Source organism: Seriola lalandi, unplaced genomic scaffold, assembly GCF_002814215.2.
Source record: "Seriola lalandi dorsalis isolate HSWRI2012SDOR001 ecotype SW California unplaced genomic scaffold, Sedor1 jcf7180002054898, whole genome shotgun sequence".
In the NCBI taxonomy this organism is placed as follows: domain Eukaryota; kingdom Metazoa; phylum Chordata; class Actinopteri; order Carangiformes; family Carangidae; genus Seriola; species Seriola lalandi.
The window spans coordinates 1434023-1458546 of record NW_019525450.1 but is presented as its reverse complement, the minus strand read 5'-3'; the positions used below and the strand labels follow the sequence as shown (position 1 = coordinate 1458546).

The 24524-nt window shown below is 40.5% G+C and overlaps 1 protein-coding gene across 2 annotated transcripts in view; it reads left to right on the top strand.

Moving 5' to 3' along the window:
• The window catches only part of LOC111672264 (neural-cadherin), a 232992-nt gene that overhangs the window by 185604 nt on the left and 22864 nt on the right, over positions 1 to 24524 (top strand). For both annotated transcript variants that reach the window (XM_023429642.2, XM_087180218.1), the window contains 3 exons: positions 2556 to 2820; positions 10117 to 10297; positions 18473 to 18717. In XM_023429642.2, the coding sequence (XP_023285410.2) occupies positions 2556 to 2820; positions 10117 to 10297; positions 18473 to 18717 (691 nt within the window). The remainder of the gene's footprint in view (positions 1 to 2555; positions 2821 to 10116; positions 10298 to 18472; positions 18718 to 24524) is intronic.

Sequence of the window (24524 nt, the reverse complement as noted above, 5' to 3'; positions counted from 1 at the left end):
CTCTCTCTCTCTCTCTCTCTCTCTCTCACTCACACTCACACTCACACACAGGCTGCCGGATTTGTTTTAAATGAATATTGCTCTGTGATCGACATGTGATTAGCATCGCCGCCAAGTTAAAATGGAACCGTTTTCATCTCGAGATCTAAGGGCGGAGGGAAACATCTTGTTGTGTAAACATGAGAAAAGTGTTTGTTTTTTTTTTCTTTCCCCTCATTCTCACTTCTCATCCATGAATTCTCTTATTTCCTGTCTCTCCATTTCCTTGCTATCCCCACATCACTTCCTCAAGACAATTTTTCCTCAATAAGTTGTCCTTCTGGTGACGGACAGTGTGTGTGTGTGTGTGTGTGTGTGTGTGTGTGTGTGTGTGTAGATGGCACTGACAGCATGGCATGTTTGTACAAGTCAACAAATTGCAAGCTGAAATGTCAGCTTTACAAGAACAGTCCCTTATCTAAAATTGATTTTAGGTCCATAGCAACAGCACAAATGACAACGAGCTTTCCCCCGAGTTTTGTGATCATATTATGGTAAAACAACAGCACCGCCGCTTAGTGAAGGGAAACTCTGGGGTGTAGGTGATGGGGTGTTTTCACATTTGTTTGTTCTATCTGGAGGAGATTGTACCATCAACAAATACTTTGAAATGTCACTTTACAATATGGGACTTCTTCATTTTCCCTGGGTTTGCGAACCTCCAGGGATTCGATCTGAGTTATTGACCAACTGGCCAACTTGGCGTATCGATCCGGTCTTTCACCGGCTAAGTGAAATTTTTTTCTTTCTTCTGATCCCCATTAGCGTTAAAACCTGAGACTCGGATTCAGGTCGGTTCAGCATATTTTCCCCATTTACTCCCCAGTGGTGTCTTGCCATGTAGATAGTTTTGATTTGATTTTCTGAGGTTTTTTGAGATCTGCGCTTGCTGAGACTTCTGCCACTGTCTCAGAACAAAGACGCAGATGTCAATTGGTTTGTGCCACTCAAAGCATCAAAGGATGCATTCGGAGGCCTTGTCTTTCTGCTCACAGGCAGATGGATGGGAGTTTTAGTTTGGAAGAAAAATCTTCCTCACTGAAAACCTTTCACAGTGAGGTTTGTCGATATTCCAGAGAAAGCAGGTTTCTGTTAAAAGACTTTGTTGTTTTCAAGTGTAGTTTTAGAAGCGTGATGTACCAAGACCCCAAATAATATTCAGCTCAGTTCTGCTGGGAGGCAGCTGGCAAACAAAGGCCTGGTCCTTTCTTTACCGAGGTATATATAGACTGGTTATTTGAGAATTAATTCTTACTGCACTACACCCACAAGAAACATTGCAGCAACATGTTTTACTTTCAAATCATCAGTTAGTTTTATGATGTGTTTTATGAGAAAATGGTTATTATTCCCAGCCACCCCCTATAGAGCTGAACCATATAAACACAAAAACAATACACATATATATATATATATATATATATATATATATATATATATATATTATAGTGAATATTTTGGCAGATATTGCGAGTGCGTTATGAGTCACGTTTTTAGTGAGAATGGTTTTCATTCTTTCATTTTAATTCTCATTGAAAAAAAATACAGAAATGATGATGATGTGATTTTTGTTGGGGCTTGTACCAAACAAGCATGTTCCTTTATGTCTGCAGGCCATGGCGTCTCTGTAGCATCGCAATGCTTCATATATGGTCTCTTGTTCCATATTTGACCTGCAGCTCCTGTGATTTGGATATTTGACCTAGCCATATTGCAATTTTGATAATATTTCGATTAATTGTTCGGCCTTACCACCGTCCAGTTTTCTTCAGTAATCAGTGACAGTGCACATGTATAGCCCAAACAGAACTAGTCAAGCTCACCCTCTTTGTGTGTTTTAGTATTTTCATATTGCTGTAGCTCTGTGCACTTATAGCATACAGCACAACGTCACTAGCTGTGCTTAGCCAGAGTTGGCTAGCCTTTAAGGTTTTTGGTCATTTGCCAAGCCGGTATTTATCATGGAAAATCGACTGTTGCCATTTGATGTACAGATTTTGCAGTTTTCAGACATCACAATGTGATAAACGATTAAAACCTGAAGTTGTGTATTAGTAAGTTATTGTGCTGTAAGCCAACTCAGACAATCTCTCTGTTTTATCAAAGTTCAACTATATTGTGTTAAGCAACTGACTCAGTTAAATGTTAAAATAGAGTAGAACCTCTGCCTTGACATTTAAATAATGACCACTGTCCTCTTCAAGAGACCTGTTAGCGCTCGGCTCACGAAGCCTCCTGCCACAGGTTTTTCATTCAGTAATTTTTAATGACTGTCAAACAATCTCATCATCATTGAAATTTTATTCAATGGAAGATAACTGGATGCTAACTAACTTAGCAACAAGGCCTGTTGCTGTTTTCAGACAACAACAAAGAAAATGAGTCATTCATCCGAAAGTTGTGAAAAATCTAATAATAAATCAAAACAGACAATGTTTTGTTTTGCTCAGTCTTAATGGTGATGGACTAATGCCAAATGTAAGCCTCTTACTAAATGTCTTCTTCTGCCATTGCAGATCTTCCAGGGCCTCCTCTGTGTGTTCTACAACCTTGGTGATGGGGACTATAACCTAACCCTGCCCACCTATCGCCTTGACAACGGGGAATGGCATGAGGTCATCTTAGATCGGCATGACAACGAGATGACACTGCGACTGGACGGTGGTGGAGGGCAGCGGGAGGTCACGGGATCGCGAGGCCGTAGCCGAGAAATCATAATTGACCCCAGTGTGGTGATTCTGGGAAATACCTTCCCATCTGCAATCAACAAAAGTTTCCAGGGTAAGTGATTACAGCAAATTTCACTTAAAATAAAATCTGCATGTGTCTATCGGAGTTACATTTAAGGATCCTCCACTGAATTTCCTGTTAATTAATCTTTGACAAGAGTTGGGAACACACTATTGGAGATTTATTTTGATTTGCAAGTGTTTTCATTGGTGGTCAGTTTAGTCCTGTGCATCAAAGAACTGATCTCAGGGATCCAGGTGTTAAGAGCAGCACATGTGAAGGTTTTTGTGAAGTGGCTGAATCCCAAGCTCTTTGCCGCACTTCCCAGATACACTTTGCTTTGCAGTCACACTGGGCAGCTGTCACGTACTGTACATCTGCAATGGGAACAGCTGGAGAAGCTCGAGGCTGAAGGATAACTTGTCAAACAGGATACAGGATCGTCCCGTATTTAAAAATAAAATGCTGGGAATTTAGGCAGTGGTGGAAATGCAGACAACAATGGGCCACAGGAACCTTTTTAGCTCCTGAAGAAAATTACCTGGAACTTTTGAAATGTTTGTCGAAACGCGGCTACGCATATAACTTTTTTAATGTCCCATAGAGATTTCTAAAACAACCTCAATCAGGATTTTCAGGGATTACTGTCCGATTCGCCAGATGTGGACTGCTGCCTGTTATGTTTCCTTCTACTCCCCCTTCCTGTTTCTATACGATTCCCCTAAGACCTTTCTAAGTCCAATGGTTATCAAGACTGAAAGCACAGCAGACCTAGGAAGGCTGCTTTCTGTCTGGACTTGCATATAAAGTATGTGTAAAGTATTCAGAAACTCATCTGGAGTCGCAGTCAGTTAATGTAACTGAGCCTTTAAAAATACACAGGAAAGGCAACATATAAATCACACTGGTTAAAAACACTAGAGGGTGACAAATTAAAAAGGAAAAACCTGAATAACTTGGCGGGAAAACAGCAAATGCAGATCCTCCACACAGGGTACAAGGCATCACTGACCGGTTTGATGAGTATGAAAATGATGATGATGATGTGAATCATATGCTGTGACCTTCACAGTCACCAGATCTCAAGATTTAGGACCGACATGTTACCACCACCACCTTCATTAAAACACCAAATGAATAAAGAATGGTGTTCATCCCTCCAGTAGAGTCCAGATACTTGGAGGATCAATGCCAATGAGCACTGAAGCTGTTCTGACAGCACAAGGTGGACTGACGCCTTACTAATCTAACAGTTGTGTTTTTTCAAATCAGGACCCAGAAGCAGACACAGAAACTCACTGAAATATGTTTTAATAAGGAAAAGATCGAGGGGGAGATGGAGGGAATGGAGAGGATGGGGCTGAGGCAGTTGGGGAAATCGCTGAGGGCTGGAGAAATGGAGAGCGGTTGGAAGGAGTTGGTGGAGACAGGTTGATGGCTGGAGGTGAATGGCACGGTGCAGATGGTAAGCATCCAGCGGCTTGAAGAAATGGAGCTTAGGTGTGGCACTGGAGTCCTGAAGCACTGGAGAAGTATTATTAGTGAGGCACCAAAGGAATTACTCCAGTAAATAATACTGAGCGGCCGAGAGCGCTTCTACCACGTCGACTGGCTGAAACAATCTGGCGATGAGCGGGAGGAAGATTGAAGTACTTGAGGCTGTAAGTGATGAGTTGATTGAGCACAGGTGTGGAGAGCTGCCAGCAGCCAGGAGAGGTTAGCCACACCCACTACACGTACACACATAGACACCCAGGGGAACACAGGAGAAAAAGGGGAAAAACTAATTTACAGCTAGAGCCGTGACACTTTATGTTGGTTTTTCCTTTAATTTTTCACTCGTCTGTACTTTGGACATGAAAACCTTTGCAAGTCTAAGGTTTGTTGTCTAAAAAAAAAAAAATTAAAGATTAAAAATTAAATAAAAAGTCAAGTTTAACTTTCAGAAACACTTGAAGACTCCTGTGATATGACGTGACAGTGATCTGCTGTGCTGTTCTTGTCCCTGTAAGTGAAAAAGGTTGCAAAACTTGAAATGAATTTTCGATGAACTTTTTTTCAATCTGGTATCTAGAAAATTCTCTTCTTTGCATCAGATCTGCTGTTTTTGTCAGGGGTCCCTTCTTGAACAAGTTCACAATTCACATGTCGTTCATGTAGTTCTTCCAAAAAAAGCTGTGTCACCTCAAACTGGCAAAGCTGTGAACGACCCGCAAAGATCGCAAGGCTTGGAGCATCGCACCAGTCAGAGGAAGTGACGTAGCCTCTCGTAACATGTCACAAAGTCAGAACAAGTTGAGTTCCCTTGTAGACTGAAAGGGATAGTTTGGGTTATTTGACGTGGGGTTGTGTGAGGTAGTCATGCATAGTGAGTGTATTAAGTGCAGTAGTTTTCGGATCAGCGCGCTGACAGTTCTAATCTAATCACAGAAGATAATTAGATAAGGTATGGGTACTGCACAAAAGGAGAAGTACACCTAAATTGCTTGATAATATCAGCATACCATCAATCCTAATTGTACAAATTTTATTTGTTTTTGTTTTGTTTTTTTTATTCTATTTGGTGGTGAAAACCATCCCAATAATCCTCTTGTTAGTTCTCACCTTGATGTTTTTGCCAAAGACCCATTTTTTTTAATGATTTTGTGAAGAAAAGCACAAAAACCACCGATTTGTCTTTTTATCATTCAAGGGAGTCATCTTTACATGGCTCAGCCAGATGAATGCTGGAAGGACTGAACAGTTAAGAAGTAAACATTTTCTACAGAGAATGGAAGAAAGGGTATGACACACAACACTATAAATCTTCCTGAACGGCCCTTTCAGTGGAGAACTAAGGGATCTCACAATGGCAAAATGGCAAAATATAACACTGAAGAATGTCTGCTAGGCGCCATCCAAACACCAATCCAGGCTGAGTTTAACATACAACAAATGCTCCAGCTTAAACACTTATATAGGTTGTTTGTCCCTAACCTTAGATACAAGGCATAGGAGTATACCAGGGCTGACTGTACGGGACCTTTGTCATGATGATTACAATAACACACACAGTAACAAACACATGGTGAAAGGTGAAGAACAGTCATGGATGAAAAAAACGATGTTGGTTTCACATGCGAAACAAACAGCGGCCTCCTACGTTTCCCTCCTAATTTCACTCCTCATACTCCATGACTTAACTTCGTTCTTTGCTCTCGTCATAATTACGACAGCTGCCGGAGGTCACCTAACAATAAAATGTAACTATAGATTGTAATAAGTCGCTGCACTGACGACCTTTGGGCTCATTTTTTTCTGTGTATGGGGAGAGCAAGACAGAGCATGTGCTGTGTTTGACGTGTTGCAGGGTGAAGTGAAAAGGGTTGTGTGTCAGTCAGGGCACATGAGACAGCTTAAGTATTCCTTAAATATTCCTCTTGCTCGTGCTACCAGAAATAGGGTCCTTTTTATCTATTCATACAATTTTCTAGGGAGAATTGTGATCTTTTTATGTGTTTATGAATGATTGATATGACAGTTTAATGGCTAATTCACCCAAATGCATCTTCATTGTTAGCTGGGATGATGTCCATCCCCACAGCGCGGCTTGTGAGGGCACCAGGGAGTATAGGGTGGAGTACTTGTGTGTGTGTGTGTGTGTGTGTGTGTGTGTGAGTGAGAGATGTTAGTACACCACAAATCTCACATGTAAGTAGTCCTAGCAAAAGTGTGTTTTGTTGTGATAAGTTAGCACTTTTCCTATGTGTTTATGTCCTTGTGTGTGTGTGTGTGTGTGTGTGTGTGTGTGTTCATGTGGGCATCTTTAAGTTACGGTAGGGTGATTTCTATACACCGTTGAAGTTGACCTCTTATTATTTTTTGTACAATAAAAAAGGTCATGTATTATGACTTTCAAGAACATATATTTAATATATTAATATATATTATATTTGTTGCAGCTATGTGATATCATAAATAGATCTGATCTTCATGCCCTCTCTTACCTGTATCCATCTTCAGAATATTTTAAATTCTCCAAACTAAATGATAACAAAATTGAATATTTTGTTAGTCTATTCGCCATAAAAACTATTTACAGGACAACATCATTTATCTGTGTCTTCCCAAAGTGTTACAAATCACTGTTGAAAAATGAGTTCGGTTTAAACCAGTCTGGAAGAAACGTGAGTTCAACATCAAACTATTCTTTTACCCATCAAGAGCTGTCTCCAGTGGTGGAAAGCAACCCTCTTGTTTAGCTTCCAATTCTATAACTCATTTTCCTCTACTGAAGTTAGCATGGTAACCAGTTAGCCCCAGCCTGGTTGTACTGTCTCATTACTTTGATACTTTTTTTTGATTCTTCCCCTTCTGCAAAAAGCAAGCGAAACGAAACGCTACCTTCTTCTATTCTTCTTCTTCTGTCTTCTCTTTTTGTTGTTTGTCATTGCTTTGGGCCTCTTTCATAATCACTACGGCCATGACAAGGCTTCACTGCTCACTAAGGTCGCAGCTAACTTTGTGGGTCAATCCCCATTGTAATACTCTTGTGGCTTTAGCTTCACATTTACTGTACAAAGTGAATAAGCTTATTTCCCAAACTATTTAAAACTGCTAGGTGGAACAGTACCACTACCATAATACCACAAAACAGCTTCACTTTCTCTCTTATGAATAAACCCACACTAAGGGCCTGAACACATGCTGATTGGTGGTTCGTTCTGAGGCGTAGGCTACGCCAGTCTGAAAGAATTAACTTACTAAACATACTGATTTGGCTTAATTTAGGTCAGTGAAATGAGTCATAATATACAGTACGTGGTAGATTTTCAGTTGGTGGTTGTATAAGAGAGACAGAGAGAGAAGACGGGTTGCACATGTGAACACAAATGTTGGCTGGTGCAGTGAAATGACTCAGACAAAGAGTTTGGGGGAGGATACATAGAAACTAGAAAAAGGCAGAATACCGTATGATGATAGAAAGAGTAAGAGGTCAGAACTATAGAGAGACACAGATATAAAGTGAGAGAGAGAGAGAGAGCTCCCTGGAGTTAGACAGTGAGACGGTGAGAGGTGTAGACAGCTGTGCCTCAGGCAGTAAAAGACAATGCATGTGTTTATTAAATGGACTTTAAAAGCATTTCCCTTCAAAAGAGGCAGACGTGATAGATGATGGCGGGGACTATGTACGTGTCTGTGTGTGTGTGTGTGTGTGTGTGTGTGTGTGTGTGTGTGTGTGTGTGTGCTTGCTTTGCTTATATTTATGGGGTCCAATCGCTTTGGGGGACCACAGGTTTAGATGGCTTTTTGAGGGTTAAGAGTTGGTTTTCGGGGTTCATGTTCGAAGAGGGTGAGGGTTAGACAACGTGGTGGTTACGATCAGGGTGAGGGGATATAGAAGACATTGTCGATGGCAGGTACCCATGACTAGAGTAAAACAAGGATGAGTGTGTGTGCTCCTGTGTAGCCAGACATCATTTAACATTAATGTCATTTATTTTAGAGTTGCTTTTAGAGGTTTCAAGTTAGTACAATCTATTGCAATTAAAGGGTGGTTCAGTTTTTTTTCTTGTTACATCATGACAATACTGCTACATTGTTAAATGAGGTGGGTAAGATAGAAAGTAAAAAAAGATAAGGTAGATGTAAAAGAAAAAAGTTTTACAGTATTATTTATTTAGAATGAAAAGTGATGTAGACATTAATTATTCTTTGCTCAGGAAAACAGCTCACACAACGATGCTATCTAGTAGAAGCTATCAACTTTAGTCTTTTTCTTTACTCACATAGTCTTCTTGCTGAAACATGTATCCAGCACACCCTTGCAACGACTGGAGTGTCATCAGTGCTCGGCTCACCCTTTTGCTGCCACGCCTGCTGCCACGGCGCTCACCTCCACCTCAGCATCTGCCCGTAGGCTCTGAGTCTACGTTCCCCTGGGAAGGAAGGTTATTGATTTGTTGACTAATTGAAACGTTTATTTTAAAAGTAGAAGCAATAGTAATATGATCAAAACAACAATTGCCACCGAGAGTTAAAATTAAAACAAAAACAAAGGGCCGCAAGAGACGAATAAATGACAGCGAGGGTAAAAAAAAAAAGTATATATCAGTTGAAACATTGAGATTAAGAAGAAAAACAACAATGGCTGCCAGAGACAATTAAATGATAAGCAGGACAAAGTCATCAATTAAAATACTCACATTCAATGGTCGTAATGTTTCAGCGATAAAGTCGCTCCTCCACTGCTTGCTTTTCTGAGCTTGCTGCTTCATTGTGGGGAGTTACAAGGTCAGAGCAGACACTCAAAATATCAATGCTGTACATATTTCTTCATTCACATAATAATCGGTTGACTAAACTATGGCAAGTCCAGCAGTTTAAAGCTGAACCAGGGAGTCCATGTATATGTGATGTTTACAATGGATCGACCTTTGATTTCTCTTTGGAAGACGTTTAGCTAACCTGTGGGTCTGATTATGCTTCTTTTTGTTGCTCATTTTTAGCAATGTCACCATGTTGACAGAACTGAGTGCTCACTTTGGTTGGTTCTAAGTATTGTTATATGAAGTGATTTCCAAATCAGGTAGTATCTCAGAGGATCCAGAGCCAATGGAGTTTGTTCCCAGTGGATGCATTTTTGCTTCTATTTGCCATGTTTCTCTGGTTGAACAACATGTTTTTCTTTTTTTTAAAGTATATTTTTTTGGGCTTTTATGCCTTTAATGGACAGCACAGTGGAGAGTGACAGGAAACAGGGAGGCAGAGAAAGGGGGAATGACATGCAGCGAAAGGCCGTCCGATGCGGGATTCGAACCGGGGCCAACTGCAGCGAGGACTACGCTACACGACGCCCCTACACATGTTTTTCTATGTGCAGCCTTGTGCAAGCAGCCTTTCAGATATGTTTCCCTCCCTTTGATAAGTACATCAGGCATGTAACCCAGCAAAGCAGTGACATATGTTAACAGCACAGCTATCAGTGCGCCATGGATATCGTACATGCATGCAATGCAGATCTTTGCCTTCAGTGTACTTCAGAACAGTTTGAATGGCATTTTGAGACGCTGCAATAAACAAACCAACAAGAAGATCACTGAACCACTGTTACCACAAAAAAAGATATTTTGCTAAACCTTGGGTAGCACTGAATGTGACAGAGCAGTGTGGGTCTTAAAAAAACACAGTGGATACATGCTGTAAGTGTTAGAATTGGAACCAGTAATCTATCAAGGACATGTTGTTGATTTGCTCACTGGCTACATGAGGCTCTGTATAATTAAATTTTGTGTCTGTGCAGGGGAATGTAGATAACACTGTATTTCTTGTTCCACTGAACTCTGTTTTCCATTTTTCTTCTCGCAGGCTGCATGAGGGACTTACGCCTCAATGGTCGCTATATGCCACTAGACAGCCAGCCGCGAGATGGGGTGTCCCAGGTCAGCATACAAGGCCTCTCCCTTGGGTGCTCGTCTGACTCCTGCAAAAGGAACCAATGTAGCCCCCCATTTACCTGTGTTGACTTGTGGAGAGTGCACGAATGCAGGTACACACACACAAAAACACAGTCGATGCACATTCACACTTGGATGTGTTGCACGTACACAATCATCATCTTGACACAAAGGCATGAGGACACCTACATTTAAACCAACTTACACTAACTCTCAAGCCATTTTTCAGCTTTTGACCTTAGTATTATTTTTGTTTATAGCCAGACATATGTGTTTTTAAAATGACCTTGACCTTGACCTGCTGAGGAACATAAGGAAATTATAGAGAAAAAGCAGCCCATTGCCTTTAATTGTTCTGAAACTGATGAAATGTCTGTGCAAATTTCCTGGTAAACATTTGGCTCAAAAAGCATTTGCTCACAGGTTAATAAGGATGTTGGGCAGCAGGAAAATGCGGCAACCATTTACCATACACTGGACGCAGAGCACAGACGGTCAGGCCCAGGTTATAATGATAGAAACTTTTCACCAAGAAACTTGAGTGGCAACAACACACTCAAGTTGCCAAAAATGTGATGGCAATGTTTGTCTTATGTCTTAAATCATTTTTGGCTGGCCTGCAACAGTGGGGGCCAGCCTTATAATCACAAATGTCCCTGACTGACTGACTGACTGACTGACTGACTGACTGACTGACTGACTGACTGACTGAGTGATATTTCACTGGCTGTTCCATCAGTGTATGAGTGTGATGTCTAAATGTGTGAGTGAAAGGGTGAATGTGGCAAGTATAAAGCGCTTTGAGTGGTCAGTAAGACTACAAAAGCGCTATATAAGTGCAAGCCCATTTACCATTCTACCTTTCTACCATTGGTCAGCCGAATGCCATGTGACTGAGTTGGAGTTTCCCCATTGGCCGTTGCTCTTCCAGAGTGAATTGGCGCTAACAGTCTCTATTAGCGTTTACAGCCTGCAGCGTTTCCAACTTAGTGTATTGTCGCTAGATTTAGAGACTTTAGAGACTGGGTATAAACCTGGTATATGGCTGGACTGTGTATGGATGCCAACCGGGGGCTTAGGGCTACACCTCTCGTTGCAGGCAGTCACCCAGTCGCTCTGGTTTTTTCCAGCTGCTTACGAGCTGCAGGGAAGTGGAGGCGCTCTTCCAATTCACTGAGCCTCACCTCCATTACGGCAAATAATCTACTTTCATTACATATATCATTATTACTAAAGGAGGCAGGGGAATAACTAAACATGAGACATACCGAGCAGAGAGAGCAGGAGAGAGGGAGGAAGTGAGACAAGTAACTTTAACAGTAAACGGGAGCTTTGTACTATCACTATGACCAGTCACACATATCAAACAGAGCGAGTTAGAAAGAAAGAACTGCCTCTAACAAAAGTCCTTTGTATTGAGGTAAATAAAGTCCTTGGTCACTTTATGAGGAGATACAGTATTTGAAAACTGTTGTGGATCCCAGATGGAGGCTGTGCTCTGCGTTAGAGATAAGATAAGGAAGATATTCTGTAACTTTATCTCTGAGTAATCATTTTACTACATACAGTTGAAATCACAGCACACAATTTATGTATTTATTTATTGATTTTGTCAGATGACATCATAATTGTAAACTCAGGATTTGACCATACGTGGTCCAACCGTCTCTTTCATGTCAACTGTATTTATGAACAAACAAATGTTTAGAAGACTCCCAACTGAATGTTCTGTCATTCGATTCTTGTTCACTGCTGGGAATCATAAAACAAACAGCAGCTCTCCAAAAACATCAAATGATAAAACTGATCTGACAATATATTAGTGGGTTCAGTGTGAGAAGCAGAGGACCATGGTGGGACCATGCGCTCATGACAATGGTCATTAATTAAAGCTTCAACTGGAAATGTCAAAATATGTCACTGATGCAGCCTGTAAAAGAACAAAAAAAAAAACATCTTCATCCTTGCTGTCATAACATTTTTTAACTCCCCTCTGATAAAAAAAACATAAAAATGTCAAGTGAGTGAAAAATGAGTACAGCACAGCCCCGGAAATAAATTTGAAGTGCTTTCTCTCTCTCTCTCTCTTTTCGCTGTCTTTCACTCACTCTCTGCTCCCCCTTGCCAGCACGCAGTGCTTTCCTATCATGTCTGGATGAAGCTCTAAGTCACATTACTGCTGACAGACAGCTGATAGATGAAACCAGCAACGTTATGTATTGCATTTCTGAAACCACAGGTTTTACACAGGCATCAGTTTACTTGTCATGAGAAGTGACACTAAGCCTCTGAGAACAGTGGTATAATAATTTTTTGGCTGTGGTGTGAGCACTCTGAAGTCTAGGTTTTGGTTGCGCAACAACAAACTTCTGACAGAAGCCTTCAATAAAAAACTGGGGATGTGGAGTTTTTTTTAAAGCTGTGGGCATTTACTAAGGTCTAACTCAATTTTGCTACAGAGTTGCATCATGGGAAGTGTAGGATCCAGCATTTTGTGAGTTGAGTCTAGGGAGTAAAAGTCAGAATTTTTCTACCTCTGCTGCATCAGTTTGGATTAATATTTTTTATCCTGTCTTTACAAGTCCCTCAGCTGTATAGAAGTAAATCAGCAGTAAACCACTTGTGTGTACCTTTAAAGATTTTGTGGTGATTACTGATCGTGTCAGCACCTCAGAAGACTCTTACTCTCCCCTTTCCAAGGTTTAAGGACAATCAGTCTAGATCAAAGAAGGACTGACTTTCTCAACGTAAAGACTTTCTTTCTCACCTTAGTCTACCTTTTTTCCTCTTGATTGTCTGGTTAGCTGTGTTTTTCAGGGTTTTATGTTAGTGTATATACAAAGCCTAAATGAATCTGTTTTTATAGCGCCTCGCCGCTCGATTTCTTTATTGAAACCCAGAGGCTGAAATGACAAAAATGTGAGGCGACTTGACTACCAGACAATCTCCAAGTGCCAGACTGGCTGAAGGTTATCACAAATCATGTTTTCATTTTGTCTTCTTTTGAATTTGATATCGTCTCTTTGAAAAACAAATGAGCAAGTAAACTCATTTAACCTCTTAGTCATGGGCAGGGTGTCATGTGAACTCGCATCAGCGCTGTTCCACCGCTCCCGAGCTGACGGAGGAGAAATACTGTGGAGCAGCTTCAAAGTCAGTCAGTGCATCATATGACGTCACACGTTCATTTTGACTGGTCGCTGCATAAGTGCACATCTGCAGATGCAACAGGCTGCTAGATTTTGGCAGAACTGTCCAGATAAACTCAAAAAGCACCAAATAGTTAAAGTGGACATTAGAAACTTGGGTGTATACCAGGGATGCTAATACCGGCCTTACACCAAATGACTTTTCAAGCAATGTCACTGAACAGACAAATTTCAAATGTGATTGTGAGAGTTGTCTCAAGTCAGTCAATTTTTCATCTTGACCTTCAGATAAAATCAAACATGTTTGGTAGCATCATGAGTTTTTAGACTTGACTCATGCAAATAGTGACGTTCAATGACCCGAACACTGTCGACTTCTGCAGCAGCAAAAAGGAAGCAGCAGACTGAGTTGATAGTGAGCATGGAGGCATCTCAAGGGAGGAGAAAGAATGTGAGTGAAAGGCTGGTATTAAATACATACGGGAGGCAGGGGTAATAGGCGACAAGGAAAATAATTTCAAAATAAAACAGGGATTCATAAGTACAAAGTCCAACACATAGATCATGATAATTATAGTGTTCAAATAATTTTTTATTCGTACAGCGCCAATTCACAACATACCTTATCTCAAGGCACTTTCCAAATAGGTCTAGACCTTCTCTTTATAATAATAATAGTGTTGAGTTACTAACTTCATATAATAATTATGGTAATATTAACAATAATAATGTAGATTTACAAATAGCAAAAAAGTCTGGAAAAACAGTTTTTCTTCCTGTAAATGTCCACCAGGAGCATGATGGGAAATAATCTCAAAGGGATCTAGTCTGGCAAATAGTGACCCTGCAAGATATCCAGTCTAAAACTTATGACACACTGTCTTTAGATGTGAGAGGATGTCAGACTTTAATCTTTTAAAAGTCTTTTCTAAGTCCTCTAGAGTGTGGTAGGCATTAGTTGTTAGAGGCTGTGCTGTGGTGTGTGTTTGCTGCTGCGCGTTATTGGTGAGATGATGAAATACTGAGGGTGTCCAATTTTAAGGCTTATCAAACATAATGAGACAGGCAGCAGGTTATTCTCTTAGACGGGGGTTGTACAACTCTGGCAGGTCGTAACTACAGCAGGAACTTTTCTTCTTTCTTCTCTGCCTCAGTATTTGTGAGGTAAACAACACTGGCTAATGCAGTGCTTTTTCTGGCTGACATGAAAGTATCCCGCAGCAGAAGTTGGATCCAGGATCAACTTTTGACCCTTTTTTTGATATTTTGTGAGTCTAAATGTGGCCTCAGAGGGATTTTCAAAAGTTAAAACCCCATAAGAGCCAGTGAGTTTAGCAGCAGCCACATCTCCCTTTAAAAGATAAAAAGAATAAGGCAGTGAACCCCCACCTGCTCCGTCACTTAGCAGCTAAAAATGTAGGAGGTGAAAATAAATTATTTTCCCAGCCCTTTGACCCTGATGGGATTCGCATTTTTGCTTGATCAACATTTCGCATGCACTACTAAAATGACTTTCTGTATGAGGGTTTGTTTGACAGCGGGAAATGGGAAATGTCGTGCAAAGAAACAGCCTTCTCCTGTGGCACACACTGAATCAAACACGGAGTGCTCTTAGCCACATACACTAATCTCAGCAGTTTTTCTGCCACAGGAAAAACATCGGCCTCCATTCAGTCTCTGCAGCCTCCTAGATTTTAATTTACCCCTCCCATTTTTCTACTCCTCTGATCCACTCACCCACATTATCTAACCACCAACCTATTTTTTTTATTTTTTATTTCTTGTTTTTTTTAACAATGGCTCTCACTCTCGCACTCTGCCTCTCCGTTTCTTGGTTTGTATGGCTCTTATCTTGCACACTCCTGCTCAGTTTTTTTAACCCCTGTGCCGCTGACACACACACCTACCACTCACTCACATATAAACACACATACATACACACTCACAGTCTCTCCCTCCATCCTTACTTACTTACTTACTTGTTCACCTTGTCCACTTTACATACTTGACCTTGGAAAATGATTAAAGAGCAGTAAGTGTTTGATCATTCTAAGGAGACACAGTCAAAAAGTCTAATAATGACATACATAGTGTGAATAATTCTTCTACCTGAGGCTCAAAAAACACAGAAACACTGATTTGTCACAGATTTTTGTTGTAAGTATAATATTAATAATAAATAATAATTATTATCAATTATAATAATAAATAATAGCAACGATTGTCAAGTCATAGTTTAGCAAACCATAACAGGGCACACCAGATCTGTCAAGCTTTTCTTTCTTTCTAAAATTAAACGGATAACACAAGAGAGTGTGCAGAAAATGAAGAAGTCTGTATACTTTCTGAAGCCACTGTATATAGCTGATAAAATCTTCTAGTGAGAAATCATCAACTAGATTGTTAAAAAAAAAAAAATTCATGTTGAAGATTAGTGTATAAAAAGCACAACTTGTGTGACATTTTATTATTACTAGTTATTATTATTATTGTTGGTGGTGGTACTTGTCTGTGAAAATTGGTTAAAATGAAATTTGCAATCAGCCTCTAGAAAATCCCACAACACACAGCACCTGTCGCTACTTACTGCCAGTGTGCGTGCATGCTCACCTTGGTTTCGATAAGACACTCGTCACGGCTCTTATTCCAGTGATGGCTAATGACAGGCAACGATAAGAAGGAACAGAGAGAAGAGAAGCATTGTTGACTAGTTCAGTGACAGGTGTCCTGTATTCAACACCCACTCAGACTCCAGCCAGGCATAATAAATACCGATCGCTGAGCTTTTCTTATGGCATTAAAATTCCACCCACAGCTAATTACCTTTTAAAATGTGCTTCAAACTGTTACAGTAGGTGTGTGTTTTTCCTCACATTATCAAGATAGTTGGCATTTACAACTGCACTAAGAACAGTAATTATGAACGGTGATTTTAAAGAATGATCCTGATTCCACTTTGTATTGTCTCTTAAGTGAAACGACATTTAGTCTCAGTTCTAATCACTAGAAGACGGCTCTCATAGGAACGAATGTACTGAAAAGCTGCTGTAAAAGCAATCAGTAAATCCATAAAATCAGTCCTGCTGCAGATAGAGGGAAGGAAATGTTGCTATTTTACAGTGTGTTCTCTTCTTCTGACACACCACTTTCAGTCCCACCACATTCATCAACCCCATTACCAGCAGCAGCAGAGAGCTGTTTTTTCACAAAAAGAAAAACTTGTGATAAACCCACTGTACGCTTCCTGACCAGAACTGACAGCATCACACAAACCTAGCCATTAGCTGTTGAACATAGTGGAGCATTTAGCAGCTAAAGAGCCAGACATTTTTCTCAGGAGTTGGTGGAGGAGTTAAAATTAGAGAAAATGAGACCAGACTTATGTTTGTTGGCAGGTTGGCCAGATACAAAACTCCAACTGAATGCTAATGTGTCTGCTTCATGTGTACCGCAGACAGGCCACTGTTTGCTAACACATTTACCGTAACAGCTTTATATGGCGATAATATGTTGGTGTTGTGTTTATAGCTTTATAGCTCCAGAGTGGGGACAAAAGGGTAGAATACAGCGCTAATGGACCGTGCCAGTGTTTGATCAAGGTTTAGCCTCTTAACTACAAATAACCTATAGTTTATTTTACATTTCTTGCTGACCTTTTTTTCCTAACCATGCTGTACAGTAGATATATATTACTATATAGTAATATATGTATAGATACGATATATTTTCGGAATCTTGCATTGTCTATCTCAGCCTTTATCAAAGAGTGGTCCAAAAGCGTCACCTCGTTTTATATTTAGTGTTTCTCTGTGAGTGGCCACAAAGCCTAGCAGCGATGTGTTGTTTTCAATATCAAGTCCGCTCGGTTGAGTCAACACTGTTCTGCACAGTGTTGTTGGACTTCAGTGTAACCTACTGTTTTGCTTCGCTGCCTGCTCACAAGCTACGGCGGTTTACAGTTTATGTTTTGTGATTAATGCCAAAAATGATCAGCGTGGCATTTGAGAGGAAATGTGGATGAAGCCAACGGTTAATCTGCATGAACAATGAACAATCAAAATATGGACATGGGACCAGACTGTGGACCTGTGGTTTAAGAGCAGGTCAATTAAAAGAAAATGAAATGAAAGCTCCGACAAAATAATTAAAACAAAAGCCCCAGCTACTCAGGTGACACCAAAGGTGAGGGGAAGATTATGGTCGCGAATTAAAAATGCCTAAAATGGACTAACATGAGACAAGGCATACAGACGGGAAGTTAGCCGCTCGGCCACCCGTCCCAACATCCCAAACCTTTGAAATATGAACGCACAATTAGCAAGATAGTTTTTGCAGGAGATGCAGTAAGTTAACCTTTGCGTCTCTTGTCTGGATTAGTTTTATGGTGAAAGATGAACAATTATGAGATAAATTACTGTGCCATTTTCAATTTAATGTTGCTATTTCATAGTTAAGTTGAGTCAATATTTATAAGCATGAACAAATCTCGGGAGACCAGAGGCAAGACTCATCTCTGATGTCATCGAAATGTACAGCCTGGAGCTGCTCTATACACACTGAATGGAATACTGAATTAATGGGCTCATAAAATGTTTGTTTGAGCTGTTACACCCAAATGAGCTTTTAATTATAGTGGTGCTTTCTGAAGTGAGGCAGAAAATGTGCCCCTGTCTGCATAAAATCATCCTAGTTACTGCCACTACCACAGTCAGCGTTTTCATCCCCTCCGATTCATTCTCTACTTAAGTGTACATCTGCGTGAGACCATTGATTAAAGGACAGTAATTGATGTTTTTCGCTGTGGGAAATGGTAATAAACATTGTTAAATCACACATTGCTTTATCCTGTATGTCCGTGCTCATCCTCACTGTATCTCCTAATGCTGCAACTGTCCAAAATGATTTGCTTTATCCCTCTTGTTCCTCTATTTTCATGTACATGCCATTTTTCTCTTTGATGCATCTGTAACTGCCTCTCCAATGACAAAGTCCCTCAGAGGGATTATTACACATTGATCTAATCAAATCTGGTGCCATGTGCATCCAAGTGATCTTAATCTACATGTAATTTATGACTCTCTTGTTCGTCTCCCTGTTTGCCCCTGTCCTTCTTTGCAGATGTCCTCCTGGCCACATGATCCGTGTGAACGGCTCCAGAAAGTCCTGTGTCTACACTCTCTGCGCCACACGGCCCTGTCACCGGGGAACCTGCGTGGCACAGTCACCCTCCAAATTCACCTGCCACTGCCCGGAGGGCTACAGGGGGCGCCACTGCGAGACGCCACTGGCCATCTACAGGGAGGATGTGGGCCTGAGCTTCAGCTCCCTCTTCGCAATCTGTATCTGCTTCATGGCCTTACTGGGTAGTTATTGCATTTACTTCCTCTGTGTGTGTGTGTGTGTGTGTGTGTGTGTGTGTGTGTGTGTTGAATTTGTGATAGCATCTTGCATCTTGAAAAAAAGATGCTAAAGAAGCACAGTGTAAAAGAGGAACTGACACACACTGAACAACACTTTAAATGCAAATTTCAGTATTTGTCAACCTGCAGTCTGTTCTCCATATTTTATCCATTACAACCATTTCCATAAAAACACATGGCAATTTGGGAAATGCAATCTCTGGCAAAAACAACACATCGGGGCAATTAGCCTCTTACACGTGTGATCAAATGTTTTTACTGTCTTTTTTTTTTTACTTACTTACTGTGCAGCTGTGCGCATCAACATACAGTATATTGTACATCAGGGCCGGGGTGAAAAAAATAAATACTCCGATTCAATTTGAACTTCATTTGAAAAATCCGATATTGATTCATAAAATCCTGAGATTGATCTTTCAGTATATAATTTTTTCAACCCAATTCCCATCATAGCGACGTGTCAAAACCACCTTACCACACCACGTACCACAGGCCCCACTAAATCACTTCAAAATGAATTAAATGGTCATGGCGCCGGTAGAGTGGCAGCTAGTTACTGCAGCTTTGCTATGCTGCAGTAACAAGTGAATTTCATTAGGTTTATCTTATCTTAAAAAGCATCTTGGAGATTACTGAGAGAAAGACATGAAACTAGTAAAAAAAAATATTGTATCCCAATTCACACATTACATACTAAACGTGTTCTTGGATAAACTATTTTTAAAAAACAAAAACACAGAAATACAGACAAACACAAACACACAAAAATAGAACTGAAAAACTCATTACAAACATTTGTTGAAACGATTCCTGTTATAATGGATATTATAGGGAATTTACCAGCAAGCAGGTGGCTTTACTATGTAGTTACCAAAGTTGACAAATGGCCAAGTTATTTCTGTTCAATAACTGATAACCACAAAAGAATAAAAAATGAGTCTGATACAGACCTGAAATCTAGACCTGAAAATCTTGGAGCGCTGTATATCTTGCTCTCTGTGTCTCTCGCTCTCTCTCACACACACACACACACACACACACACACACACACACATGCAGTGTGAGGATAATGTGCCAGAATAGATGTTTCTTTAATAATTAGTGCGTTATTTGATCCCTAGAGGCGTGTTGTACTTATTAGTGAGTTAGACCCCCGGGACAATGTTAGCTCACTCAGAACACCATCGTACACCAGTTTGATTTAGATGTAATAATTACTGTATGTGGCTCCTATTAGCTTAGGCATCTCAACTTTACCAACATCTTTGAGTACAGCCAAATCACTTTGTTTAACACACGTTTGCGACACGTAAACAATGAGTTAATGTTTAACATGGGCTTCAGTTGGTGTTTTTTTAGTTTATTTTTAATTGTCAGAACTATTCACACTGTCCACAGTCCAGGCGTAGAACATTTTCGCACTGACATGTAAGTTGGAGAATTAGCAGTAATCAGTTTGAGTTCTCTGAGCTCTGATAATGTAAAAACATACGTTAAGAGATTTTTGAAAATTGATTAAAAATCAAAAACGGACATGTCTCTTTACAAAAGTATTCAGATCCTCAAATCTGTACTTTTTAGAAGCCCCTTTGGCAGCAGTTACAGCTGCAAGTCTTCTTGGGTAAGTCACTGAAAGCTTTGCACACCTGGATTTGAGCGGTTTATCCCATTGTTTGTGGCAGATCCTCTCAAGCTCCATCTGACTGGATGGGAAGCATCTCTGAACTGCCATCGTCACGTCTCTCCACAGATTCTTTATGGGGTTTAAGTCTGGCCTTTGGCTGGGACACTCAAGCACAGTCAGACACTTTGTCCCGAAGCCACTCCAGTGTTGCTGAAAGGTGTCGCCCAAGTCTCAGGCTGGATGAATTGGATCTTGCAAAGGTTTCCCTTAAGCATCTCTCTGTATATGGCAGCATTCATCATCGCCTCAGTTCTGACCAGTCTCCTTGTCCCTTCTGCTCCCCCATAGCATAATTCTTCCACAATGTCTCATCACTGGGATGGTATTGGGCAGGTAATTAGTGATGCCTGGTGTTCTCAAGACATAGTCTTTGGAGTTCAGCCTAAAAGGTTCAGTTCTTATCTGAACAGACCAGAGAAGCTTTTTCCTCATGCTTGCAGAGTCCTTTAAAAGCTGTTTGGCAAATTCATGTCATATGCTTTTTACTCAAAAGTGGCTTCAGTCTGGCCACTCCACCATAAATGCCTGATTGATGGAGAGCTGCTGAGATGATTGTCCTTCTGGCAGGTTCTCCATCTCTGCTTTATTTTAGAGCTCTGCAGAGAGTTCCTTGGACTTCATGGCTTGGGTCTTTACATGCAGTGTGAATTGTGAGACCTTATATTCAAAGGTCTGCGCCTTTCGAAACTATGTCCGGTCAACTCAGTTTGACTCCAATCAAGTTTTTGACACATCGTAATGATACCTGCACGTGATCCCAATTTGTGTGACAGCAAAGGTGTCTGGATACTTTTGCAAATAAATGTTTATTTTGCTCTTATGTTATTGAGTGTACATTGATGTGCAAAAAATGGCAGTTTTATTCATTTACAATTAAATCTACAACACAATAAATTAAGCAAAAAGTGAAGGCGTCTAAATATTTTCTGAAGCCAATGTAAAACAACAGCTTTGCCAGTGCTGATTGTTTTTTGGAAGCCTACAAGAGCCTTCTTAAATCAGACTATTAACTTTCATGTGTATGTTCATTTAATGATGAATTTTTATATATAACTTAAAGCCTCTAATGGACTGACCATATTAAGAACTATAGTCAAACTTCCTTCACCAAAAGGTCAGAAAGTCTCATGAGGAATCATAGGTCAGGACTATAGCTACTAACTTCCACAGCAGTACTGTACTGCACTTCCTCTGGCCTGTGGGTGGATGGACTCCAACACACAGGTGTCTGGTTGTCTATTAAAATCTACATTTTTCTGTCTGCCTGCCTGTCTGCTTTTGCCTGTTGAATATTCATCCGCCTGTACCTTTAGCTGTGTTCTTATTCCTAAAGGATCCTCTGCTGAGAAAGTGCCTCTGGCGCAGCCGTACACAGAGAATGGGTTGTCAGTACAGTGACTTGTTCCCCTTGTTTAATTGAGGACAATACAACCGAACAGTAAAGAACAGTATGAGACAGAGCACAGTACAAGAGAAGAAAACAGATCAGAGATGTATAAATAAAACAGGACACAGCAAAATACCAGAAGAAAACAAGTGGAGGCTGAAAAGATTACAAAGTGGAGGCAAAACAGCGAAAAGGAAAGCAGGGGATTCGTACTTGGAAGGAGGGTGTCAATGTCACACTGTGTCTACTCGTCTCATTAGTGATTCAGAGGGCACCTCCTCCCCACCCTGAGACCAGACAGAGTTCAAATGATCATTTCTCCATCTCTTCTCCTCGCTTCTATTCCACAATATCTCCGTTTGAATTCGTCATAAGGCTCATATTAAATGCACCATCCGGCCTTGATCCTGCTGAGGCTCAGTTCTGTTTTAAGTGTTAATTACTTGATTTGTAGGCGTATAAGGTGCTGTTTACCCAAACCTGCAGAAATTGAGATCAATGCTCCAGGGGCTTTGGTAGTAATTTCAATCGGCAGAGCATTCCTCGCTCGATCGGTCAAGCGTTCCTCACTCTGAAATTTAAGTAGAAGCAAAGAAAGATTTTTTTTTAAGGCCTTCATCCAATATTGCCTGTACGGACTCCAAATGTTTGGATAGCAAGAACAAAAGGTGGACAGTAACTCTCTGGATGTAATGTGGAAGAAAAATGGGCTATTTTTTATGAGAAAGATCAAATAATTCATATTAGTTCATTCACTTTAATACTATTCTCCAGTCTAGTATGGTCAACTGGCGGTGGGCGGTCGGGTCATAAAGATCATTTAGACAATTTTTTTGGGGTAGAATTGCAAGCCATGATCTGAATCATGATCTGAATCTTATGCTCTGATTTTATTGTGAAAGTCCTGACTGGAAGTTGAAATTTGTGTCTTTCTTAGTTCATATGGAGAATTTGTTTGGATTTTAATTAGAAAGTTCAGTCACTGCCCCAGCTCGTCCTGCCTTGCGGTTCCCAGTCTGCAGGCGGTCTCGCTTCCCGTGGCCAGACTGTAACTACATTGTCTTGGACTGCAGCTGGAGATCTTGTAGATGTGGCGCTACACAAAGCTCACTGAGGCTGCAGAGCAGAACAAGGACAGCCGTCACCAGCTGAAGTTAGCGTTCTATCTGTTTAATAGTTAACAATGGGCCGGTTAGCAGCGATTAAACTTTTAAAATGAAATATCTAAATATAGTACCTTTTAATGACACGATCTGTACAGTTCATCTGAAAAGTAGATCATATGCCAAAGTAAGATCGTCCACAATATAAGATCATCAGAAAAGTGAGGATCTACAGTAGAGTCTTATGCTCAAAATTTGGCAATTACCATATAGCCATGTGACTCACGAGTCTAACCATTAACGGCTTCCAGACGATGAATCTTAACAAGTCTACAGATCCCCTTTCTTTTCCTGTTGTTCCTCATCTGGTTAAAAATTTGCAATACCTTGGTTTATGATCAAATACCCGCAATAAAAATGACATTTACATCTGCCAGCATGGTAACATGGTCAGCCAAGATGGTGAACATGGTAAACATAACATGCTAGATGTCAGTATGTTAACACTGTGATTGTGAGCATTCTGATCTTAGCATTTAGCTCAAAGCAAAGCCAAAGTACAGCCTCAACAGTCCCGTTAGCATGACGACTGTAGACTCTTTGTCTTGTTAATTAATATAAAGGAGGACAATGATTCAATAAGATCTTCTACATATGAAAGTGAAACCAGTACTTTCACAGGTACTTTGGTGGACCCACCCACAAGAGGTTAAATACCTGGGTCCTACTCCACTTTCTTGGTCAGACTTGTGCGGACTAGAGAGACCAATACATAAGAACTGATGAAGCCGCTTGGATAAGAGGCGAAATGTCTTCCACAGACAAATACAAGTCCAGTTGCCTTCGATTTAATATGAGAAAGAGATAACAATGACCTGGACGAATGAGAACTTTCACAGACATCTTCTACATATAAATGTAGAAAAAACTTCCAGAGTAAATGAACATTCAAGACTGATGTTAACTCTTAGCTAACAGATTGTCTGCTTTTAGTCATTTTTGCAGCTTTTCCCAATATTATTTAGTGATCTTAATTGACCACATTTAACAGCAGATCATATTAGATGCAGTGACTTTGTCGTGTCTTATTAATGCAGTTGAGGTGAAGCACCTGTTCCAAACAGAAGGCTTGGAGTTGATCTGTTGCACGTCAGAGCTAACCCACTGACAGTCCCGATGGCGCTCCTCTGGGGTTGTGAGCTCAGAAGTTTCAAGTTGAGAAATATCAGCACGGCTTCACACCATGTCACAGTCCAATCCGCTATCTCATGACAATATAAATGATTAATGACACAGCCTTCTGAATTCATCATGTAGTCTGAATATTGGCTCGGCACTCAACGATGTGAATTAATTTATTCTGTTTGCTTATTTTGGTGTCTACGTTTGCTGCTGTGTGTAAATACCATCCTCGCTTCACTTGCACTTCCTCACCTTCTTCTTGTGTTTTCAAATCACTCGGTCGACACTGTTGCTCCGTATTCTTATTTAAATTTATTACTGTTTGAGATTGAAACACTTGTCTCTATTCCTGGAACAGCCAGTTTCTAATCTATTCCTGCTTCTTACTCTTTAC